Source organism: Xenopus laevis, chromosome 2S (genome assembly GCF_017654675.1).
Source record: "Xenopus laevis strain J_2021 chromosome 2S, Xenopus_laevis_v10.1, whole genome shotgun sequence".
In the NCBI taxonomy this organism is placed as follows: domain Eukaryota; kingdom Metazoa; phylum Chordata; class Amphibia; order Anura; family Pipidae; genus Xenopus; species Xenopus laevis.
Genome location: NC_054374.1, coordinates 104,566,698 through 104,592,345, shown reverse-complemented (window position 1 = coordinate 104,592,345; position 25,648 = coordinate 104,566,698). Strand labels below are relative to the sequence as shown.

At 37.3% G+C, this 25,648-nt stretch overlaps 1 protein-coding gene across 1 annotated transcript in view; it reads left to right on the top strand.

The window, feature by feature from the left end:
- Nucleotides 1-1,267: 1,267 nt before the first annotated feature.
- Nucleotides 1,268-25,648, top strand: part of gabrb3.S (gamma-aminobutyric acid (GABA) A receptor, beta 3 S homeolog) — a 120,011-nt gene continuing 95,630 nt past the window's right edge. Inside the window, exons 1-3 of the mRNA XM_018249807.2 lie at nucleotides 1,268-2,067; nucleotides 6,711-6,802; nucleotides 7,071-7,138. Coding sequence (XP_018105296.1) covers nucleotides 1,949-2,067; nucleotides 6,711-6,802; nucleotides 7,071-7,138 — 279 coding nt within the window. The 5' untranslated portion in view covers nucleotides 1,268-1,948. The remainder of the gene's footprint in view (nucleotides 2,068-6,710; nucleotides 6,803-7,070; nucleotides 7,139-25,648) is intronic.

Sequence of the window (25,648 nt, the reverse complement as noted above, 5' to 3'; positions counted from 1 at the left end):
TTTCAGGGTTAGCCCATGACAGTAGGAAGGTCAAAATGGAAAATGATGGATTGTGGCTCTGGCACTGAAAGATTGAAAGGGAAATATCAGTGAAGTAACTGCAGAGAGTAGTTGTATATTGGACACATCAGTGTATGTGGGTGTTGGAACAGCACTAATTTGTTTCAATAAAATGATTGCAAAGCATGGGGCCAGTCAGGTTTGAAGTAAAACGTGTATTTGATGAATCCTTTAGTACCAAGCACCAGAGAGGAATTCGTTAAAATGGAATTTAAAAGGTGTGGTTTATTTGTCAGATAAAAATCTGATCATGGTATTAAACAGAAATATGGAGAAATCATAGAAAAAAATGTTACATCTGAAAGAGTGCAAAGTGTGGTAAGTGTAACATCAAAGCCAGCACTCTAGGCGGGTGAGTAAACAGACTTGGAACATGGTTTAGAGACTATTCAGTTTAATTATGACTTAAAGTGATAGTGACACTAAAAAAGTGTACTTTCGAATATTAATCTACATTAAAAGCTACATATAGGTCACGCTGATCGTTTTTTGCTAACAGTTCTGCTTTTGTAAGTAATTATTACTTAAAGTTATTAAACCTGACTGTTTTGCCAACCTGATCTCAGTCTGTCAGTTAGAGTTTCCAATGCTAACGGACTTCCGCTGCACAAATATGGCAGCCCCCTCATAGAGGAATATGGGGGTAAGAAAGGTAATTAGTGATGGCGAATAAATTCACCTGGTACAAATTCGCCGGCGTCAATTTCCGATTTTCACAATTTTTTCGTGAAAAGGTTCGAATTGTTCAATTTTTACGTGAAAAGGTTCGAATTGCTCGATTTTTTAGTGAAAACATTCGATTTGCTAAATTTTTTAGTGAAAACTGTTGAATTTCATGATTTTTATGTGAAAACTTTCGAATTTTCATGATTTCTTTGTGAACGGTCCGATTTGACGATTTTTTGTCATTTCGCGAATTTTGTGGAAAATTCGCACATTTTTCGGCGAACCGAAACGGGAGAGATTTGCCCATCATTAAGGTAATGTAAAAGGCAAATATTTTTATGCCAAAAGTTATAAATAGCATTCAAAGATAATGTTCTGATGGATATAAAGAAAAGGGTTATTTTCTGGTGTCAGTATCTCTGTAAGGCAAAGAGGAGAAGGAATGTGGGCGTAATCAGCAGCATAGCAAATGAGCACAGACTTTTTAGAAGTCATTCAGTGAGCTCCCTCTCAACGCAGCGTTTGATGGCAATGTTTTAGGACCCAGCTAATGTCTGTGAGCTCCTTGGGAAACATTGCAAGCTATCTCTTCTGGATGCAGCAGGATCTCACCGTGTGAAAAAGGGAGCATTTCCAACATGTAGATTGGGATGTGGGGGTGGAGGAATACAATCTGCAGGCTAAGCACTGGGGAGGAGGAGTGGTTAAAGATGAGTAAAACTTGGGACACGCTCTGCTCTCATCCACAATCCACATCAGCACTGGGCGAGCTTTCAGCACCCTGGATAGCATCCGCGTTTATAAGAGCCGGCGCCGCTCAGCAGCCCATTGAAAGCGCAGCGCTTGTGGATAGTGGGACCGGCATGCAGCAGAAGCAGAAAAGAAAGGCGATCACTTGGCCCCCTCCGGCGCACAGACTGGGCCACATTTTCTGGGGATTCTTTTAGAAGGTACATCAGTGATGGTTAAGAGATGAACTACCCAGAAAGCTTGCGTCATGGTTAGTTGGGGAAGGCCTGCTGTGGTTTTTACTTTGTTTATTACTTACATTTTGGGTGCAAACTGGAGCATTCCCTGGCCTGTCGCGGCGCATCATTAACACTGTCCTCCAGTCACGTCAGCAGCTACAGGAAAGGAGTTCCCGGGACAGCGGCTCATGTTGCGCTGGAAAGTTTCAGTTTGTGTCCGTGTGGAGCGGAGTTGAAGCAAAGGGAGGCGTCTCATGTTTTCTGCAGACACTGGCCCTCTGGGGCTGGAGGTGCCCAGAATGCGTGGTACGCCGGGAGGACACTTACTAGGGCTCATCCCTTTCTTAATATCACTGGTGTGTTGTGACCAAAGGTAGGTTTGATCATTAGCGACATGTCTCTTTTTCTTTTCCTGCTTCAAGTCTTCACTACTTTGCCTGCCTCACATGTCTTCCCAGCCATACAGTGTACATGCCCATCTCCTTAAACTATCTCTCTACCCTGCTATTATTTCCTTGTTTACACTAGAGACTGTATGCACGCTCTATACTATTATATTCTATTATATTCTGTGCAGTGTAGTGTTACAGAAGGGAGTTGGAATGAAGTTGGTGAAACTGAAATCTGAAACACAGTAGTCAAAGTAAAGTTGGCAACTCCTCATTGTCATAAAAATAAAGTTATGCCTCACATAAGCATACACCCGTCTAAGTGACATTTGTGAAGAATGTACAAACAGCAGTGTATTCATTCAGTGATAAGCAGGAGTGGGACTGAGGGCTTGCAGACAAAGCAGAGACATTCAGTGCTGTGTGTTGCAGGGCCACATATTTTGTTGACAACTCTGCCCTGAAGCACTGCTTGTTTCTGTCTCTAACCAGGTACATAACCTGTAAGCAGTCTTATAAAATCATTAAAGCAGACAAACTTTTAAAGTATTTCACGTTTCTCAACACAATAAATAAAACATACTGATAGCTTAGTTGAGAGTATTTAATCTTTAAAGGTTGTTCAAGGATCTGTCTCCCTTGCCCTGCTGATCTTTGGGTAGTCACAGACCCTCATGCAGGTAACACAAGTTACATTTTCTAGGCTGCTTCACAGACCCTGCTATTAGTTTCTCTGTCCAACCCCCCATCCCAAACACACACAAACTGCTGCTAAATGACCGCTGTAGTGCTATTTTATGCTCAGGAATTAGCACATTGTATAAAGTATACCCAGTCAGGGTGGGGCTGCATTCCAAAGTATAACAGCTCAGTCATTTCTTTAGAGTCTTGTGTATGAACCCTTAAGGCTGTATATGGCAGCACTATGTATGTAGAGGGATCATGATTGGGCAGAAGTAAATTTAGAGTAGGGCCACTGAAGCTGCTATTAAAATGTAACATGTTCACCTTGCAGTCCTGGTAAAGAGAAAATTAAATCAAGATGAATAAAGGATAAACATAAAGGAGTCACATGTTTGAAAATATATCTGTTAAAGTACAACACTTTAAGCCATCACCACATATCTATAATTAATTCAGACCAAAAACATCCACTTCCACCAGACATATGAACTACATGGGTCCTTTAGCATTAAAACTGCCAGATGTCTAAAGTGAAATGGTGCGGTAAAGCCCAAGCTCACTTATTTTTTTTGTAATTTTATTGTACAAAGAAGAGAATGTGACTTGTGAATGGTTGTGGCAGGGAGCAAGCAGGGGCATTGTTATTGGGCTGAATATAGAGTATCCCAAAAAAAAGTTTAAAATGGCACATGGTTGGTACATTGATGGGTAAGGAAAATAAAATGATTGCTTTAGAGGAAAGGGACAGGGTGGGAATTATAAACTTGGCAGCGGATGAATGGAAGAGATATGCATATGGGTAAATTGTCATTATTAGAAGTAATATCCTGTGGAAAGATGGAAAATGAGTAAAAGGAAGGGAGTGTGAACTTGATGAACTTTGTTCTTTGTAAGAGAATGGAGAGTAGTGAAAGTGCCGGGTGCTAATCCACCCAGCCAACTTGGCTATTTAACATGGGACAAGGAGGAGAGGATAGGATAAGACTCTAAGGATAAATGTCATACCAGGAGAGAGAGGCAAGGAGGACAGAAGGCACATGGGGAAAGGGAGAATATAGAAGAACATGAAGAAAGTTCAAGAGGGTAGAAAAAGGACATGGAAAAATAGATGACAAAAAGGGAAACATAAGAAAATATCACCTATATTGAGAAGAAAAGTGAAGTCAAAAGAAAAAAATAACCTTCTAATTTATGTTATATGTTAAACATTATTAACATATATGTTATATGTTAATTATTATTATATTTAATTGTTATGAACACGTTTTTCTAACAAAAGTTTAACCCTTTCACTGCCAGCTGATTTGGTACTTTTATTCCCAGACCATTTTATGAACATTTTGCACTTTTTGCACTCACTTTAGGGGCCTGTCCTGGGAGGGTCTTTTAGTTTATGAAGGAAAACAATATATTGGTTGTTTTTTTCAGGACAACCTAAGCTTTCAAAATTTGTAAGAAGATATAGACTTTTAAGTGTCTACAAAATGAAAAAAAATCTTGTTTCCCATAATACAAACACATATATCAGAAAAATTATTTATTTTAAGTATGAGAACACATCATATTTGGAAAGTCCTATGTCTCCTGAATGCACCAATACCAAATATGTATAGTTTATGGAGATTTCTCACTTGTATTGATCAAAAACTTAAAGCAGTACACTATCAAATATTCAAAACACCACTGCACAAAACAGCAAACTTCTGATTTCCAGGCCAAACACTCCACTAACAGTACATTTACCCGATAAAACTATGCATTATAAGAAAGAACAGATTCTGGTGAATCCAAAATGGATTATAAACATATCTATGTACTCCAAACTACCAAGTTGTACTTCTTTTTCAAATTTTTACAATTTGTATAACAAATTGTGATTTTTTTTTTTAAAATGACCTCAAGGCTTCCAATCTATAGCATCAAATCTCCCACATATCATTAGCTACCAAGGTAAAACACCCTAAAAGTACATTCACCCCAGAAACCCATATATTTTTGGAAAGTACACATTCCTTTAAATCCAAATTGGGTATGCATGTCTTTCTACTCCAAAGTACCAAGTCACAAAGCTTTCCTGAATTCGGCGATTGTGGTGACATTTCCGAATATCATCTCAAAACTAACATTTTGACGCATTTTATCCCCCATACATCATTAGGTACCAATTTAAAACATCCTAAATATGAACACTAGGGGGCAGATTTATCAAGGGTCAAAGTGAATTCGAGGGAATTTTTCGAAATAAAAAAATTTGAAGTCATTTTTGGATACTTCGACCATCGAATAGGCTACTAAGACTTCGACTTCGAATTCGATTTGAAGTAAAAATCGTTAGAATATTCGACCATTCGATAATCGAAGTACTGTCTCTTTAAAAAAACTTCGACTTCAATACTTACGCCAAATTAAACCTGCCAAAGTGCTATGTTAGCCTATGGGGACCTTCTGCAACATTTTTCTAAGTATTTACACATGGAATAAAAATCCTTCGATAGTACACTAAAATCGGTCAAATCGTTCGATTCAAATGATTTAATCGTTCGATAGAATGATTTTTAATCGACCGCAGGATTGCCAAATTTGCTGAAAAAACTTCGAATTCAATATTCGAATTCCAAGTTTTTTAATTCGATGGTCGAATTTCAAAGTTTGTTGTACTTCGAAATTCAACCCTTGATATATTTGCCCCTAGGAGTCCTCTGAATAGTTTGATGGCCAATGTGTTTTGGTTTACCTAAGCATGTGGCATACAGGGGCCCCAAAATGAAGACACCCCATTTGAGCTATCAGTTCTGTAATTACAGATACTGCAAAATCAACACATTTACAGCATTTTTTCAGGGTCAAAGATAGAAAGAAGTATGTTCACAGAAAACCATATATTTAATGAAAGTAATCATTCCCCTAAATCCAAATTGGGTATGCATGTCTTTCTACTCTAAAGCACAAAGCCGCAAACAATTCCTAAATTTGGAGATTTTGGTGACTTTTCCAAAAATCACCTCAAAACTTCAAATTTGCAGCATCTTATCTCCCACATACTGTTAGATACCAAGATAAAATACCATAAATATGAAAGCCTGGAGCCCACTGAACAGTTTTATGTCCAATATGTATCAGTTTACCTAAGTATGTGACATATAGGTGCCTGTAGACTACATTTTTTTGGTGATGAATATTTTTATTCTGATGAATCAAGCAAGGGAAAATACACCTTTCTATACCAAAGCACCAAACAGCAAAGCTATTCTAAAAATACATAAGGAACAAAAATGCATACAGTTGCAATAAAACCACAAAAATTGTCAAGTCAGTGAAATAATAAAATAACTGATCCGACAACCTAAATAAACAGTTTTTATGGTTAAACAAAATGGTAAAATGAATATATATTTTTGTGTATAGATGTGTGTACACTTCTAAAAGTTGTGTGACAGTGTATAAGTGTATAAAAATGTGCAAAATAAAAAAGCAAAAAAAAGTAATCTTTACTAAAATGTGTGTGCAAGAGTGTATGAAAGTATGTGTAAATGTGTGTAAGTGTGTTAATAAAGGTCACTTATTCCTGGAGCAGGAGGGATGATCTGGTTGCTGGAGTCATGCCTGCAGATTCTCGCGCAGCTGGAAGTGCATGAGCGGCGCAGGAAAAGGAGGAAATCAGGCAGTGCAGCAGACGCACAATCCTATTGTGTCTGCTGCTTTGAGGTTGGCCCTGCATTGCCCAGGGGGCTGTCAATGACAAAAACTGCTCATCTGCGCAATCACATACATAATATGTCCTAGACAGATAGAGCCCCTGCCGGCCAAGCACGTACTGTTAAAACTGTGGGGTAATATTTGAAAGTTTTATCTTGGGCACCAGAGCACTTAGTCCCAGCATTGGTAATAAGAATGCTCCCTGTTTTGTGTAGTATCACCTCAGTTCTTTCTGTATTTTCCACAGTGTCAATGATCCGGGTAACATGTCCTTTGTGAAAGAAACAGTGGATAAGTTGTTGAAAGGTTATGACATTCGCCTAAGACCAGATTTTGGAGGTAAATGTTATTAAATTATTATTTACAATGCTCACTGCTCCACAATTATGTAGCTATTTATTGAAGCCAGAAATACCCCCCCACACCCGGAATAATATATATAAAGAAATGACAATAATAGTAATATGTAATATGTAATAGAAATGGTTTTTGTCTCCCTAAAACCATTAATGTAAATAGTTTAACTTCAGCATGTTATAGCTCATTCTGTGTTGGTTTCTTCAAACCAAGACTCAAACCTATAAGCTCATTGTCTAATTCCTTTCAGGTTCTCCAGTTGCTGTTGGAATGAATATAGACATTGCTAGCATTGACATGGTTTCGGAAGTTAATATGGTAAGCAACTGTTTCATCTTTACTTTGAGGGAAAGCTGCTGGGCCACGTTTGTTTATATGATCACTGTTATTGGTTAGAGTGCCATTTCATTTTAAAGTTTATTTCTAATATTTTCGATATATATATAAAGATATATAATGTTTCATAGTCTCTCAGCAAGGCGTGTGTTACCTGGTGAATTCCTTTCACCGATGAAATGGTAACGCATATATCTGAAAATTCTGTAAAAAGTTAAAGGGATGCTGTCATGGGAAAAAAATTTTTTTCCAAAATGAATCAGTTAATAGTGCTGATCCAGCAAAATTCTGCACTGAAATCCATTTCTCAAAAGAGCAAACAGATTTTTTTATATTCAATTTTGAAATCTGACATGGGGCTAGAAATATTGTCAATTTCCCAGCTGCCCCAAGTCATGTGACTTGTGATCTCATAAACTTCAATCACTCTTTACTGCTGTACTGCAAGTTAGAGTGATATCACCCCCTTCCCTTTTTCCCTCAGCAGCCAAACAAAAGAACAATGGGAAGGTAACCAGATAACAGCTCCCTAACACAAGATTACAGCTGCCTCGTAGATCTAAGAACAACAATAGTAAAAACCCATGTCCCACTGAGACTCCTTCAGTTACATTGAGAAGACAAAACAGCAGCCTGCCAGAAAGCATTTCTCTCCTAAAGTGCAGGCACAAGTCACATGACCAGGGGCAGCTGGGAAATTGACAACATGTCTAGCCCCATGTCATATTTCAAAATTGAATATAAAAAAATCTGTTTGCTCTTTTGAGAAATGGATTTCAGTGCAGAATTCTACTGGAGTAGCACAATTAACTGGTGCATTTTGAAAAAAACATGTTTTCTGATGACAGGATTCCTCTTAATTTAAATCTTTGCATTTTAGGTTGGTGATCCAGATTAACCTGCTAGAAAATACATATTTAGTAAATGGAGTAAAATATCAGTTTTATAGAATTCATCTTTAGTGCCTAGCATTGTGCTATATATTGTATTTTTAACAGAGAAATAAACATGTGTGCACACATTTATGAATAGGAGGCAAAAATGCAACAAAGACAAGAGTTTTTGTACTTTGTACCATGCTTCCCTTATGTAATATGCACCTAGCATCCATAGGTGCAACTCCTTCTGCAGTGTTGCTCTATACAGGACAGGTAGGACATATGTCAATCAGACCCCGCAGGAACACAAGGAAGACCTTAAGGATAGAAAGTATATATTATATACAAAATATAATATATATATATATAAAATATATAAATATAAAATTTACAATATGACTTATATACAGTATGACAGAAATCTAGGGATATGTAGTCTACTGAAATTGTGTTGCTCTAGTTGTTGTAGCAATATAAAACAGATACATTAATGTCACGGGTATACGTATGATTGCATTATGCATGATGCCCCTTCCAGAAAACCATGGAAAAATGTTGAGATGGATACTTTTTATCCAAGACAGTGTAGAATTTTCTATCATTTACAGAATGGTTCTCATGCCTCACAACAGCTTTTAAGAAATTAGAATGTCACCTCAAATAAAAATGTAATATACTGTACTTTTTTTTACTCTTTTTACTATTATCGGGAAGGGACAGGGATTAGATACAGAACTGAAAAGCCATTACTGGTTACAGAAGCTTGTTCTGTGTGTTAAAGGGTGAATGGAATAGGTTGTGATCTAAGACTGCATACTAACACATCAATAATATATGTGTAAATATGAATTACTGGCTCATTAGAATGTTTACAAAAGTGCAGACAAAGGCCTACCACTGAATATATTAAAGAAATAGCTATATACTATCTGCTGTTCGGTCTCTAAAATGTGTCCAAATAACAGCAACTGTGTTTTATTGTAGCATATGCAACATATTAGCATATATAGCTTTATCACTCTTCTAAGCTTCATTAAGTTATTCTGTGTATTATCAACATAAAAATTGATTGTGTATGAGCAGTTAGTAGAACACATTATCTCTATGATTGCGATTCAGTACATAGAAGAGCACAGAAATATGTATGTTTAATAGCTAGTGGCGTGATGACATTTACTTTTTGAAGAAGTCACATACATAAAGACATTTATTAATAACATATTCTGTAGAAAGCTCACCCAACACTATTCTTCAGTGTATGGGGGTGGGCCATGACTCCTGGGCTAAACTTGTGGTTCTGTTAAGGTTAAAGCATATTGTCTGCCTGGTAATGGGATAACAGTAGTTACCCACTCCTAACATTTCTCTTCTTGGCCACTTACAAACTCAGGGAAGGCAGCGTCCCTTCCTTCCACCCCTTTGAGGCAGCTGGAACCAAAGAAAACTGCGTCTTGCCACTTAGAAAGTGGAAACACTGCACAAAGAATACATTAATTACGAAAGTGTATATGTGTGTGTTTAGTCTACAAACCTACAATTGTAACTGAGCTAAAACCCCAGTATTAGTAGTTTGACACATGGGCAGAAAGGCTTCCAAGCAGTTGGTCATTACAATGAGGCTAAGAGCATGTTAATTCACCTGGGTAAACATTTGCCTAGCAGCATCATTTTGAACAGGGCAGATGGGGCTTCAGCTGACAATATCTTCAGATAGTGACACAAATTACAGCTTGCATTGATGATCAGATTGCACGCATTCATGCAAGCCCAGCCATAGGGTTAAACTGTTTTATAGTTTTTGGGATTTAAAAATGCAGCATTAATCTTACTGTACATCAGAACAACCATGCAGCATGAGTTTAATAAATAGGGCTTGTAGTGAACATACTTTTTACTTATTGTTTTAATCACAATAAAATCAATGGTGTGTGTTATTTCTTGAGCAAAACAGGGCAAACTGGGAAACTGAAGCTACGCCACACTTGGTCCTTGTGAGGTAGATAATAATACATAATCCTCTCCCTTCTTCCCCCTTTGTTGTGACTGTTTTGTTTGCAGGAGTCTGTTATGCAGGGAGATTATCTGTGCACTGTGAATCTAATAATCTACCTCACAAGGACCAATCATGCAGTAGCTTTAATATCCCCATTTGCTCTGTATAGTTTTTTGTGATTAAAACAATGGGCAACATATTAAACTGTATAATTTAAATAAATAATTAAGCTTAAAATACTCCTCCCAACTGCAAAGGAAAACAATTAAAAAACTCTAGCATTATAGTGTTATGACAATCTAAAATCCACCATTTATTATATAAATTGCTATCCCAATTAGATAGGAGAGCACATTTACAAAATAGATACAAGTGTCCACAAAAAGTGGCCAAACATTTGACTTTAAACTGTAGGATTTATTCTATTGGCAATAGTACACGGGCATTTTGTCTCCATTGCTCTGCTCCCATTTACATTTTCACTCGATTATATGATAGAACTGTTTTACATGAGGCAATTCACATGGGCAGTCATACAAATGTTTTTTCAGGCATTTTGAAACCCTTAAGTTGGCCATACACGGGCAGATAAAGCTGCCGATATCGGTCGTTTGGACCAATTTGACAGTTTATCTGCCCATGTATGGGGGCTTCCGACGGGTCTTCCAGATCGATATCTGGCCACGATATCGAGCAGGAAGGTTTGATTTTTAACCAACCGACCCATCGGAGCCCCTTAGCGCATCGTAACCCCTGATATAGGCATGCCGTTAGTGGCATATCGGGGAAAGATCCGCTCGTTCGGCAACATCATAGACATTGAGTCTATGGCCAGCTTTAGGGGTCATGATTTCCTCTTTGTCAGGGCCTATCGGCTCTTATAAGTTTGTAGTTGGGACCAATAAGGAACCTGGGTTAAAGGGTTAAAGAAGCTTGTAGTTGTGTCAGGCAAAAAGGGCAGGTAGCAATTAGCAAAGTCAGGAGCCAAAGCAAGAGTCAAGATCCAAGAATCAATCAATAAAGAATTGTAGCACACACAAGAGCACTCAGGAGTTGAACCTATATTCAGGCATTAAACCCAGGTTTCTGGCGTCCTTTTATATTGAATTTTAGCTCAAAAACATGGTGCAAAGACATCACAAGTGTGTTTTAATGCTGAGGGATGATGTTACAAGGTGGCCATGCAACCAATACCTAATCCTTATTCTTGGTTGGGTCTCTACCTTGACCTCTACTGAGGTATGCCTTCTTCTCCAGGGTTCCTTCATCACTGAAAGCTTCAACCTGCTCCTGGTACCAGTAATTTTAATTAATATAACGTCATGTAAATACATTAATGATCAGTTACACTCAACATCATACGAGAAAGTTACTTTCCAAACAACTTCCAGTTTAAATTACGTACATTTATGTATTGTCCTATATCACTGCATTAAGTGCCCATTTGTTTTTGTATGGAAATAATGAAAAGTAATACCTGCAACACTTCAAACACATCTTTTAATTTAAGAATGTGTAAAAACAAAATCGAAAGTTTTTAAATTAGAATGGTGGTTTCTTAAATTGGGCTTGGCATTTGATCATTAGTTTAGTTCCCAGGATTTACAGTTCCAACAGATTAGAGGCATTGCGGAACAAATCTATATTTTTTCCAACATTGAAAAAGAAGGTAATCAATCTTTTTAATCAAATTTGAACATTTGTTTTGGTTATTATTAGCACTGCAACTCAATACACTTTTATTTCTACCAAAGTAGTTAAGCCGTTGATCATTAGGAAGCAGTGCTTGCACTTGTTAGCTGCTGTTGTGCAGATGTTATTTTAGATTATGTTGTCATTTTTGAATTTTTTATAGTAACAAGATGAGCAACTTCTACTAAATCCTGTAGTTGGGTTTTGTGATTGACAGTGTGTGGCATAATCAGAGTAATTATTTCAAGGCGGAACTGACAAAGGCTAATTTAGTGTAAAACCTTTTGCTCGAATAATATGCTTTCTGTTCTGTTCAATTATCATTTGTTTCGGTATGAACTAAATTGTGAGTTGTACTTGAAAAACAATTGCTCACATAAACAGAATGTATTTTTTTTTGCCACTCCACTTTTTTGTTTCTGAAATGAGGTTATTAGTTTGTTTTGCATTTTTACCCATTGGATTTCTCTTTCTTTTGATATCACTGTCTTAGCTCTGCTGTGACTACGTATATATACAAATTCACCTCTCCATGACTAAATAAAGATATATTCCAAATAATTCCATAATAAAATCTTAATAAAATGTCATTGTAAAAAAATTATGCTGAAGACTACATTGATTTCTGTAGTCTGCATATGAATTTATTGGTAATTAACAATGCAAAATACTGTATGTTTTTTGGCTTTCTGGCAAACCTTTTGACCCAAATTAATGAATAACTGGAAGAAAGAAAATGCACTGTGCTAATGGTGGGTTTGATATACAGTTGCTTCAGTTGCAAATATGACACATAGTACAGATGTTTCATAAGATGACCAATGGCATTGTTTCTCACTTAATTGATGTTTCTTTACAGCACAGGTGGATATGTTTTATCTTTTGATTCACCTAGGTACATATTTATCAAGAGTCGAATTTCAGATTGAAAAAACTTTGAAGTTCGAATTCAAAAAGATCAATCAAAATTACGTTTTTTTGTCGAATAGGTCAGTTTTCGATCGAATTTAGGTCTGTATCCGGCCGAATCAAAGGAATAGCACATTCAATCGAATTCGATTCAAAAATTTTCCCCAAAAAATCTTTGATTTTTCAAAGTCCACCAATTGACTCCAAATAGGTTCTAGGAGGTCCCCCATAGGCTAAAACAGCAATTTGGCAGTTTTTAGACGGCAAATGGTCAAATTTTTAAAGAGACAGTACATGATAAATTTCAATATTCGGATTTTCAATTTTTTTTCAAATTCAAATCAAATTTGGACTATTCCCTATTCGAAGTACACAAAAATAGCTTAAAAATAAAAAAAAATTCATTTAAAAATTCACCTCGACCTTTGATAAATCTGCCCCCTAGTGTCTGAGTAAATAATTAATAAGATCAATATTAAGAATATAAGTCAAAATGTTACTTGCAATATTCTCCATAACTTTGACATCTCATTAAGGCTGACACCAAATTGTCTTGATCATATGGTTGGCATAGAGTTGTCTCTTTGCCATCTCCACCTGAGAATTCACAAGACCCATACCTCTTCTTGGGCAGTATCAAGTTGGCCTGGGAAATACTGTATAAAGTTCTATCAGCTGCCCATAGAAAAAAATATGGCCCAGAATGTTCCTTTGAATAGTAGCAAAAATGCATTGGATAGGTTTGTGCAAAAATGTATGCAGCCACACTGTGGTACAGTTTCATAAAACCTTATATTAAGATGGGAACTTTCCATGTCAGAGTACTGCAGTAATAGATTTAAAATCTAGCAATTGATTATGGATTGGATACTGAGTAAACAATGCAGACATGGAGGAGGCAGAAGAGAAGGATCATATTGCAGTCACCAGGTTAGAGATGTCATTGGAAAAAAATCAGTTAAGGGAGCAGAATATGGGCCTCTGGGCACCCTGAAGATAAATCCGACCCTGTTCAGTGCAAATATGTCTGATAGTCAAAATATGTGCAACTCTGTGTGTGCTTAGCCACAATTCGGACAAAGTTGCCTTGAGTATTTTTTTACTCTGTCTGGCATCAGTTCCAGTGTTTGGTGTGCAAATGACATCTGCTCCTGATTCTTTAAAAGCAAGTGTGCTACTTCTGTTGACGCAGAATACTAAGGGAATCCTAGAGGTACTGCCTGGTCAGGAGGTGATGGTAGCTCCAGGTTCCATGTGCCAATAGCCACAGCAGCATTCAATTTGGGACTGAAGGCAGGAAAGACTGATCACCACTGGTCTGTTTTCCAGATCTCTTAAGCAGATATTTACTTCTGGAATATTTTCTTAGACTAATATAATTGCTTGCATGTATAAAGCAACAATTTGCTAAACCTTCTCTTGATCCCCATTTATAGTTTTTAAGGCACACCATATGATATACTTTGTTGTCACTGGTCGATTCCCAAATCATGTTTAAGGTTTTCTAGAAATCAAGAGGATTTGCATAGGGAAAATCTAATCTATCACATCAAACTGTAAGCATGATAGACACTAGTGGAAATGCATCATTATTAAAAAATCTTGTGTAACTTAATTTTGCCAGCCTACAGACATAATAGGTGACAAAAAATAAATCAGCTAGTGAAAAATTAATCAGGACCTTTCAATTTAATTACATTCAGGTCCCCTATGTATGTATAAATTTACTGAGCTAGAAATAATTATAAAAGAGGGTAATTCCCTGGAAATTTAAGAATGCACCACGGCATTATTCTCCAAACACTAGAGACAAGAAAAGATGCATATTATTTTAACCTTTTAAACTTTGATGGATAATTCACTAGACTGTGGCAATGTAATTAATTAACTCTTAGTATGCCAGAGTGAGAGAAATGCCATGCAACTGCACCCTTGTGCCTTTTGTTCTGCTGTTATCAGCAAATCAGAACAGTTGATTTAGTTGTTGTGTGTGCTGTATGATTATGAACACACAGTAGTTATTACCAGTATTTAAAAACAGAATAGGGTATAATATAGTTTGGGTAACTAATCTGTCCAGTTTTGTTCTATGAGATCCAGGATTCATGTAGAGGATGACATCATAGGGAGCCTCATGACACCATAGCTGTCGCTCATGAGACAAATTGCGATAGACATATATGAGCCATTACTTTCATAACATAATCAGCAGTGCTGGCATGTGGCTGGCAAAGCCGTAAGCAAAATAAAAATTGATCTCTGATCTTCCTATAAAGGGGAAGATGGAGTCTTGCTTATCATTTTCAGGTAATATCCTTGTGGCAGTGCAAGAGTTATCATGGCTAGTAACTCCCCACCCATCCAATCTCATTGGTAGATTATAGTTTATTGGAGTGCCGCTTATATTCATTCAGGGTCTAAATATTAGCATAGAATTTGCAGTAAATGAACTTTGTTATTAATATACAAATATATATGAGCAAGAGCAAACAAAAATTAATGTAGCTTTTTCCGAAGGTATCATTCTTTTTATAACTTGAAAAATAAAAATATAAGAACCCTGTTGTGTGCCCATTCAGAAAAAAATATAATAACTGAAAATGAGAGCATTTAGAGATTGGCTGTAAGCTCTACATACAATATTCAAATAAATGGTTTAATTAAAGCAGACATATAGCTTTTTTTAGGTATATATAGAAATAATGCTTCTTTCAAAAGCAAATCTGGGAGCATATTAGCTAATTGTCTTAACTAAGGAAAAGAAGTGCCACTTATAATTATGTAGGAGATTTCCATCTCATTTACCAACCAGAGTGAAATTGTTTTGAAAAATAGACATTATTAGTGTTTACTAATGCAGCAATTGAGTGTGATAATGACTTGTACCTGTAAGCCTATGATTAAGGGAGTTGCTCCCGAAATGCATCAGGTGATGTTGGTCTGTAACCTGTTGCAATAAAGCACCTTCTATTTAACTGGAGTGCCGCCTTTCTATCCTCTTGATAATAACTTGTGCCAAACATAATAACAGAAGGATTATCACAGCCAGAGTACTAAACTGACCCGTCCAATTACAGATTATATTGCACACATACATGTGTTAGAAAACGACAAAGGCCACATGATTTTTGATAAACATCTTTTGTTAATAAAAATGATCCTAGACTTCATAACCCATTGGTATTGTGAACATATACAGCACATCTATGTATAGGAATCCTTCCCTGGTTCACCCCACTGATATAAAATTACCATGAAACATTAGTAATTTGTGAAACAAAAAAAAAACCCCACAAAAAAACACTAATAGAAAACTTTGGGTCTAAAAACTGCATGTAGAAGTCAATGGGCACTGTCCTTTTTCAGTTGGAAAATCTTTTTGTGGTTCATGAATTACTGCTTTATGTGGTTTTTCTTTGTACAAAAATGTTTATGCAAACGAGGGTCATCATTAATGGACAATGAATTACAGACAATTTTAACAACGTTTAGTAAACGCCTTAGTCATATAGTATTTACACATTTAAACCATGGATTTATATAATACAACACCACAAATTTCTGACGCAAACACACAACTTTTAGCAGTGCTGGACAACAGTATGTCATATAGTGAATAAAGTACCCCCTATTGTAAAATACAGTATAAGGATATTATAAGTCACTGAGGAGTTCCATGACCATAAAAAAACACGAGGCCGAAGTCATGGAACTCCGACATTTCTGTTATTTCTCTGAAGTGACAGAAATGACATCACCACTCTGTATATAACTGATGACATCACTAGTCACCGTATTATATTTTAATTACTTTAAACCACTTTCATTTTTCTGGGGTTACTGTTCCTTTAAGGGATATTTTATTTCAAATGTACTCTGTTGCCTATCTAGTAAAAATAAAAATAGAAAATGTGACATTTGAATTTTATGAACATATCTTTTTTCAACTTATACATTGTTTTGTTCCTTTAAATAAACAAACTGCATAAGAGTTAATGAAGTTGAGCGTACTCATAAAATAAGCATTTCAAATAATGTCATTTCTTTTTGCCCTGTAATGCATATAATGCATTAGCAATGAAGGCTATCAATAGATATATATATAATGGGCGCTGGTGCTATATAATAATGATCATTGCATGTTTTCACTGAGCATATATTGCCTCTAAATTGATGTTTACCTTATACTGATAAAAAGCAAATACTGTAAATCAATTTAATACACAAAAGCCATGAATATCTTATAAATCATATACTTATAAATGGTGAGTTCTGTTGTCATCAGTTATAAATGGTGAGTTCTGATGTCATTTCTGTCACATGACTCACTGAAATTTGTGTATTATAATAAATAAAGTACCCCCCGTTGCAAAATATGAGGATAGTAGAAGTTACCTCGGAGTTCCATGACCTGTGTCAGCCTCGTGTTTTTATATGGTCATGAGACTCCTCGGTAACTTATAATATCCTTATATTTTACAAGAGGGGGTACTTTATTCACTATATAATGGCTTGGTATGTCTGTACTGTATTTGTGGATGACCTATAAATTGCATTTAAGTATTTAAAGTCATATTTATATTTAAATATAAAAAGTATACATACACTGTACTATAATAGAATTCTCATGATTGAAAAGCTATATTTTTCTTTGTTTTAGTGGGGAGGGATGAGCCTGGCACAAATCTAGCTACCAGTCCATATCTGTAAACACCGCCGTTAGATTGTTATAGTTGCATTCTACTAATATAGACACTCCCAGAACAGATCTGTACTCTAGGAATTTAATGAAGACAGAACTTTTTCCCACACAAACTTTTTCAAACAGATTTTTTGGTAAATTAAGGGGATTTAAGTTTTGGGGTTTGGTTGAATTTGTTTTAACAATTTTTTTTGAGAAAAAGTCGATTTTTTTCTAAATAGCCCTCTTACTGTAGTAGTCTTTGTTTCTTTGGTTTGTAGTAATCATTGTACGAAAACCCAAGAGAGATATTGAACCATGTTTATTTGCAAGTAAAACAAATCTTGCCAACTAAAACCTGGTGAGCTTTTTATTCCTTAAAATTAAAAAAAAACAGTGCAAGGAAACCAAAGTCAGCTTGAAGGAACAGTAAAATAAAAAAATTGCTTTAAAGTAATACAAATATAATGCAGTGTTGCCCTAAACACTACTATTGTTTATATAAATAAGCTGCTGTGTAGCAATGGGGGCTGCTCTTCAAAGGAGAAAAGGCTCAAGTTACACAGCAGATAGTAGATAAGCTCTGTAGAACATAATGTTATCTGTTATCCACTATTTATCCTGTGCCATATAGCCTTTTTTTCAATTTCCACCATTGCTAGACAGCAGCTTGTTTATATAAACTGTAGTAGTGTTTCTGGAGCAAATAGATCACTTTTACAAGTGTAACACTACATGATATTTTTTTGAAGGATAGAAAACCTGCCCCTATACATATACATTGTGTCAAAGCAGATGTAGATTTGACCTTTTAGTTATGGTACCAATTTTAGGGATAGTCCTTGTATATATGAGCCTCTAGGCGTATTATGAGCTATATTTATGTAAATTCCTTTCATTTTTATGTTGTTGATTTATGTGACATGCACGTACTGAACATGTCTTCTGAAACCAGGGTGCTGGCAGTCAGTTTTCTATATTAAACAACTTTACGCACAATGCAGTCCTCTTACCAGTTTAATGAAGAGCCCTTCATAGTATGACTCAGCACTGTCTCACATTTATAGTTTGATTGATACAATCCTAAGTGCAATACTCCTGCGAGCTTTAGAACTATATCCCATTGCCAAGAAATCATAGCATATTGTTGAAAGCATTGCATTGTATGAGTAGCTGTGATAATGTTAGTAATTAATCTCCTTCCTTTACAGTTTGGCAATTTCTCTAGGAGTGTATGTATTTGTATTTTTATATATTATCAGTTGTAGATATGATATAAATAAATGCAGCAATATATTATTAATGAGATCTCACAGACAGCTCTGTTTCATCAGATATTTTCTTTTACCTCTTTAATACAACAATTCATTAGTGATGGGCGAATTTCTCCCACAAAAGCAAAACGGCGAAAAATTTGCAAAAAAAATAGTGAAACAAGAAAATTTACGCCCGCATCTAGTTTTGGACATGTGTCTGAAAAGTCACTTGCATAAATTTTGACGCTGGCTTTAAGGTCAATGGGTGTCCGAGTAGTGTTGACGCGCACCGATTTTGACACAAGCAACTTTCCGGACACGCGTCCAAATTTTTCCGCTGGAGATTTGCGAATTTGCGGTGAAACGTGGATTCGTGCCAGGCAAATTTATTCGCCCATCCCTACAATTCATACCAGGTGGCACCCTTTTTTACTATAGCCACTTGGGCATCAGAGTTTCTCATGCAGTCAGCGTTCACCAATCTTCCTTGAACTTCAGACTCACCCTGAACAGCATGGGTTCCCCATATTGAGTCCTAACACACATAGGTTGAGAGCAAAATAAAAAATAATAGAACTATATCCTTTGGAAATAATTATTTTCTCTTACCATGTTACTACAATGGGATCCCCAGGTTTATTCCTGCTATACATAATTTATGTTCTTAATGGCTGTTCTTGGTATATGAATTAAGAGATAGGAGACTGTTAGTCCCAGAACATTTTGGTTAATAATAATGTGCCTGTATTCTTGTGTGCAACTCCACTGTGGATGCAAAAATATGATCAAAAAATAGAGTTTACAAGAATATGGCACTCCACCACAGATTAATTGCTCAAAAGTGTTTATTGCCACACAACACGTATACTTTGTTATATGTTGTCATCTTGTGTTGAGAAGGTCAGAATAGCAGTTTTACACCAGTTTTACTGATTTGCCATTGGACCATGTTGTCCATATTTAATGCTAATGTTAGCATTAATGGTAGCAATGAAAATGGATGGCTCACCTGATTTACCATTTCTCCAAAGCTAATATCCAACATAGTGCTACAATGTAGTAAGGTTGAGAGCAAAAGGTTGAAAGCATCCCAGGAACAATAAAAAAGGCCTGACCCCCAATGATGTGTCAATTTACACATCCCTTTCTAATAATGAATGAATATTGTAGAAGTGACAAGGAGCACATGTTGGTCTGTAATATTTTAATTTGTAGCACATACCTGGGTTAATCTGTAAGAGTTTTGAAGCTCCTTGTGTTTCTGCGAGACCAACTTGACTCTGGAGCTATTAACAAACCCAAGAACATGGGGAACATTTGAAAGAATTGCTTTATGCACAGCGTTGTTTTCTATAACATGTATAAAAAAGGAGCCTATGGCAGCTACCCACAAAGTAAGTGTCAGGACTGCAGCATTCTCTTAAAGAAAATAGCTTTTATTTCAGCTAGCAGCAACAGGTTGCAAAATAAAGGCAGTTTTCTTCCAAAAACAACAAAAATAGCTTCCAGCAGTAATAACAATACAGCAAAAAGACAATGGAAGCAAAAGTACAGACGTCTGAGCAAGAAACTGTGTGTCTACATATACAGTACATAGACTTTTATAGGTTCGGTCGCCAGACCTCTCTGTGTCTCTCTCAGGCAGAGCTCCTTGAGAGCCTGACCAGCCTGGGGCTACTGATTAGACACCTAGGGCTAATCAGACTCAGCTGGTCAGCCTGTAGCACCTCACTCTGCTACAGAGCAATTGGGAATTAGCCATTTGGCACAAACAGTTCTGTCATTAAAGGAACAGTAACACCAAAAGATGAAAGTGTTTTAAAGGAATGATAATGTAATGTACTTTTACACAGTATACACAGCAGATAACAGATAAAATCTGTAGTATACAATGGAATTCAACACTTATCTGTTATCTATTGTGTATCCTGGGCTTGAATGACTGCATCTATGGCTGCACAGCAGCTTGTGGTATAAACTGTAGTTGTAGCTAATACAAGTAATTCAAAAAAAATCAACTGAACTTGCTGAGTAATTATTGAAGACGTTTCACTGCTCATCCGAGCAGCTTCTTCAGTTCAACTGACTGGTGTGGGAAGTTCTCAGCATATAAACTCTTCCACCAATCCAATCACAATGGCACACTGCAACTGTCCAGAGAGGTGAAATCTGAAATTCACAGAGGTGTAGATTCTGTATAGTTACTATGATAGGATTACCAATGCGGCATGCAACTTCTAGAAACAGGTGTTACTTGTGAGAGTTGTATGAATGGATGTGTGAAGTGTTCTGAAATCGTCAAGGTAAAGATGTCAGAACAAAAAATGTTTGTAGCAGACAGGTGGTGTCGAAGGCCCCCGCCTCTGTTCAGGGATGGTTTCTCCAACTCGCCTTTTTCATGCCTCTTTCAAACCAGAGATCTTCTTTATCCAAGATTTGGACATTGCTATCTTCAAAGTAGTGTCCCTTGTCTTTTAGGTGTAGAAAGACAGCCGAGTCTTGCCCTGTAGAGTTTGCCCTCCTATGCTGAGCCACTCGCTTGGTGAGCAGTTGTTTTGTCTCTGCAATGTATAGATCTGTGCACTCCTCGCTACACTGAACTCCATATACCACATTACTTTGTTTTTCTTTAGGTTTGGATCCTTAGGATGTACCAGAGTGTGTTGCTAGGTTTGAAAAACACAGGGAATTGGTGTTTGTTGAAAATCCTCCTGAGTTTCTCCGACACTCCAGCTACATATGGGATGACTGTTTTGCCTACTATGAGTCTCCGGGTGGTTGTTTCTTTTGATGTTCTTGTTGGGCTTGGTTGCTGCTGTTTTCACAAAGGCCCAGTCTGGGTAGCCACACACTTTCAAAGTTCCTCTGATATGTTTATGCTCCTTGTCCTTGGACTCAGTTGCCACACTGTAATAAAATTACCTGGGCATGGTGTGGGGGGACGGCAGGGACGCCTGCCGCCCCCTCGACAGGGACGCCCGTCACGCCGCGCTGCTCCGGTGCCGGCTTCCTAGCGCACGCGCGCATGCGCACTCCGATTTAAAGGCGCAGGCGCGCTGACGTAATGACGTCAGCGCGAGAGGCGCCAAATTCAAATAGTATTTAAAGGGCATTCCCACAGGTTACCATTGCCCGTGATAGGATTTGTTCCTGGTGCTTTAGCTGTTGCTATTCTGTGTGAATCTGTTCCTGATTATCTGTTTTGACCCTTGCCTGCCTGTTTGACTATTCTGATCTCTGGAACCTGACCCTTGCCTGAAATCGATCTTGACTCTGCTAAATCCTCCTGTTTGACATTCCGGTTTGACCTCTGCCTGTTATTGACTCCGATTCTGCCTCAACCCATCTGATTGATCCCCTGGTTTTGACCCTTTGCCTTCCTGACGATTCTGTTATCCGCCTGCCTCGATCCAGCCTGTCTGACCATCCGCTTGCCTTGTCCTTTTGTACCGTGACCTTCGGCCTAAAGACTCTGCTAACAGCCGTGCCCCTTTGCCAGCCAGAACATCTTGCCTTGCACCCCTCGTTAAGTCCAGGTGGCACCCAAGTAAGCTGAGGGCTCCTCCCGAAGCCCAACGGTGGTCACACTACTGGTGAAGCCGAGCCGAGACCAGGGTGCTTGGCATTTGTTCTGGTATCGGGTGCCGGCCGTGACACACACATTCCACCCTGTGGTGCAGAGTTCTAATGACACCCAGTTTGTGTTCCAGTGGATGGTGGGAATCGGACAACAGATATTGATCTGCATGAGTGGGGTTCCTGTATACTTCTGTCTTCAAATTCACCCCCTCTTGGATGCATATCAAACAGTCCAAAAAGGCATGTTTGTTCCCGTGGACATCTTCACTTGTGAACTTGATGTTATTGTCCACTGAGTTAATGTGTTCTGTAAAGGCCGCCACTTCATTGGATCTGATTTTAACCCAAGTGTCATCCACATATCTGAACCAGTGACTTGGTAAAGTTCCCTGGAATGTACAAGTTTGCTACAATGGGAGAGACTGGAGAACCCATTGCACAGCCATGTTTTTGACTATAAAAAAAGGTTCTTGTACTTGAAGTATGTGGTGTTAATGCACAAATGTAGCAACAAACATATTTGGTTAGGATTGAGCTTTGTTCTGCTGCTGAGGGTGTTATCTTGCTGCAGTCGATTTATTATAGTCTCAATCGCCTCAGTCATAGGTATACATGTAAAAAATGAAGTGACATCATTTGATACCATTGTTTCCTCTGCCTCTAGTGTAACGCCATGAATCTTGGTTACAAAGTCTTTGGCATTCTGGATAAGATGCACTGTATTGCCTACCAATGGGGCTAAGATGTTAGCCAAGAATTTTGCAATGCTGCATGTCACTGAATTTATGCTGCTGACAATGGGCCTTAGTGGGGCTCCTTCTTTGTGTATCTTGGGGAGTCCGTATAAGCATGGCGTGGCTTCTCTGGGGTACAGGCGGTGGTATAAAACTCGATCAATGGCTTTCTCCTTTTCAAGGCCTTTTTGCCTTTTTCTTGTAACAGCTGGTTGGGTCTTTCCTTACAGGTTCAAATGTATTGCTATCACTGAGTAGTGTGGATATTTTGCAATGATAGTCAGTTGTGTTGAGCACAACTGTGCATCGCCCTTTATCTGCTGGCAGGATAGTGATGTCCTTACTCAGAGAACTGAGAGCTCTCCTCTCTTGTGCACTTGGCAAAGCAGCTGACACTTTTAGTCTGAGTTGTTCCACTTCTTCCTTTTTTATGTGATTATTACTGATGGCAGATTCTGTGGCTGTGATGAGTTCAACTACTGGGATGTGTTTTGGTGTCACTGCATAGTTCAACCCCTTGGCTATCATGTCCATTTCTGGCTGAGTTAGTACCCTATCTGTTCTTAACCCACGTGTCTTTGGTGTTCTTTGGTGTCCCATCTTTCTGCCTCCAGGTTAGTTCTTCTGTCCTTTTCCAACTGCTGTTTCGTGACAGTAAGGTGGTGACTTTGCTTATTTGTCTCTCCTTACTCTTTATGTGTTGGGCCATCTGTGCATGTTCAACAAAAACAACCACCTTTTCCAGAGTTACATCAGGTAGTTGTTTTGCCAGACTTTGTTTCAGATGTTCAATTTCCTGCTTAAGGACTTCAATGGTAAAGTTCCAGTTGTTTATTTTTGAATTATTTGTATTAAATATACCATGACCTGGATGAATGAAAATCTTCATCGTCATAAACTATAGTTGTGTTTGTAAAGCAAACACACCAGTGCATGGTAATAGTGCATTACGATTTACTTTTTTCTTTTTTTTAAAATCCTTTCTAACTTTCATCCTGGTTCTTTGCAAACAACCTTCTTTGTGATTATTCACCAGTGGGTCATTTAATTTCTTAGAAAGTCCTAAACGCCTGTATTGCAACAGAACACCCCCCCCCCATTGATTGTAAGGCATGGCACACAGTTTCAAATATTTGCTAACCCTATGTGCCCTTTTTAGTTATTTTTAATGGTTTATAATGTTGATTTCCTTAGCACTATTTCCTCAGAACTTGCTGTCCTGCAAGAAAAAGCCATACAGGTATTAATCCGTTGTCTTTATGCCCACTAAAGTAAAGCAATTGGTTAAAGGAATTGTTCAGGGTAAAAATAAAAACTGGGTAAATAGATAGTCAGTGCAACATAAAAAATGTTTCTGATATAGTTAGTTAGCCAAAAATGTAATGTATAAAGGCTGAAGTGATTTGATGTATAACATGTCAGTCAGAACACTACTTCCTGCTTTTCAGCTCTCTTGGTTTACACTGACTGGTTACCCTGGCTACCAGGCAGAAACCAATCAGAGACTTTAGGGGGGGCACATGGGTCATATCTGTTGCTTTTGAATCTGAGCTGAATGCTGAGGATCAATAGCAAACTCACTGAACAGAAATGTACCATGTGGCCCCCCTTCAAGTCACTGACTAACTGACTAAAGAGTTATAGAGCTGAAAAGCAGGAAGTTGGATCCTGGCTGTTTTATTAGACATCTGTTCACTCCAGTCTTTATACATTACATTTTTGTCTAACTAACTATATTAGAAACATTTTTTATTTTGCACAGTCTATCTATTTACACTGTTTTTATTTTCACACTGAACTATTCCTCTAAGGCAATACGTGTAATAGGAGTAAAACAATATTATTTGACAGAGTTTGTTCGTTTTTGTATTTTCCGTAAATATTTGCAGAAGCATCACACGTGCAAGGACCAGGACGAGTGCTGCTGGAAAGGCTGAAACATTGTTTGGGGAAACTTTCTGTGTACCAAGGGTGCAGTTAACTTGAATCGAATTTGATCGAATTTGATTCGAGTTTTTTTTCACGAAAAAATGTTTTTTCAAAAGTCTACCAAACGATTCCAAATTGATTGTAGGAGGTCCTCCATAGGCTAAAACACCAATTCAGCAGGTTTTATATGGCGAATATTTGAATTCAAATTTTTAAAGGGACAGTACATTTAGAAATTTGAATTTCAATTATTATTTTAAACAAAAAAAATTGGACTATTCCCTAGTTGAAGTACATTAAAATAAATGAGAAATTCGAATTCAAAAGTTCAAATTTTCAATTCGATGCAAGATAAATCTGCCCCTTAATGTTTACATAATTAGAGGCTCATTTATTAAGGGTTGAATTTCGAATCCATGTGAGTTATTACTCGAAATTAGATTATTTGATTATTTATTAAAAAAAATCTCATATGTAAAAGTCAGATTAATTTCTCCGACTCGAAAACTCGAATCAAATTCAAATCAAATTTGACCAAACTCAATTCAAGTTTTTTCTGCTAAGAAAACTCGAATGTCAAAAAGGCTACAACTCCAAATTTTTCACTGTACCTCTCCCATTGACTTATACAGTAATTTGGCAGGTTTTAGGTGGAGAATAGTCGAATTTGAATTCATAAAGGGCCAGAGTATGATAAATCTCGAAAATCAAATTCAAATTTTTTTTAATACCCGAGTTGAATTTGACAGTTTTGACCATTAAAAAAAATATGAAAATTCTAATTTGAATTTTAAATTCAACCCTTTATAAACCTAACCCTTAAAATCTGCATTTACATTAG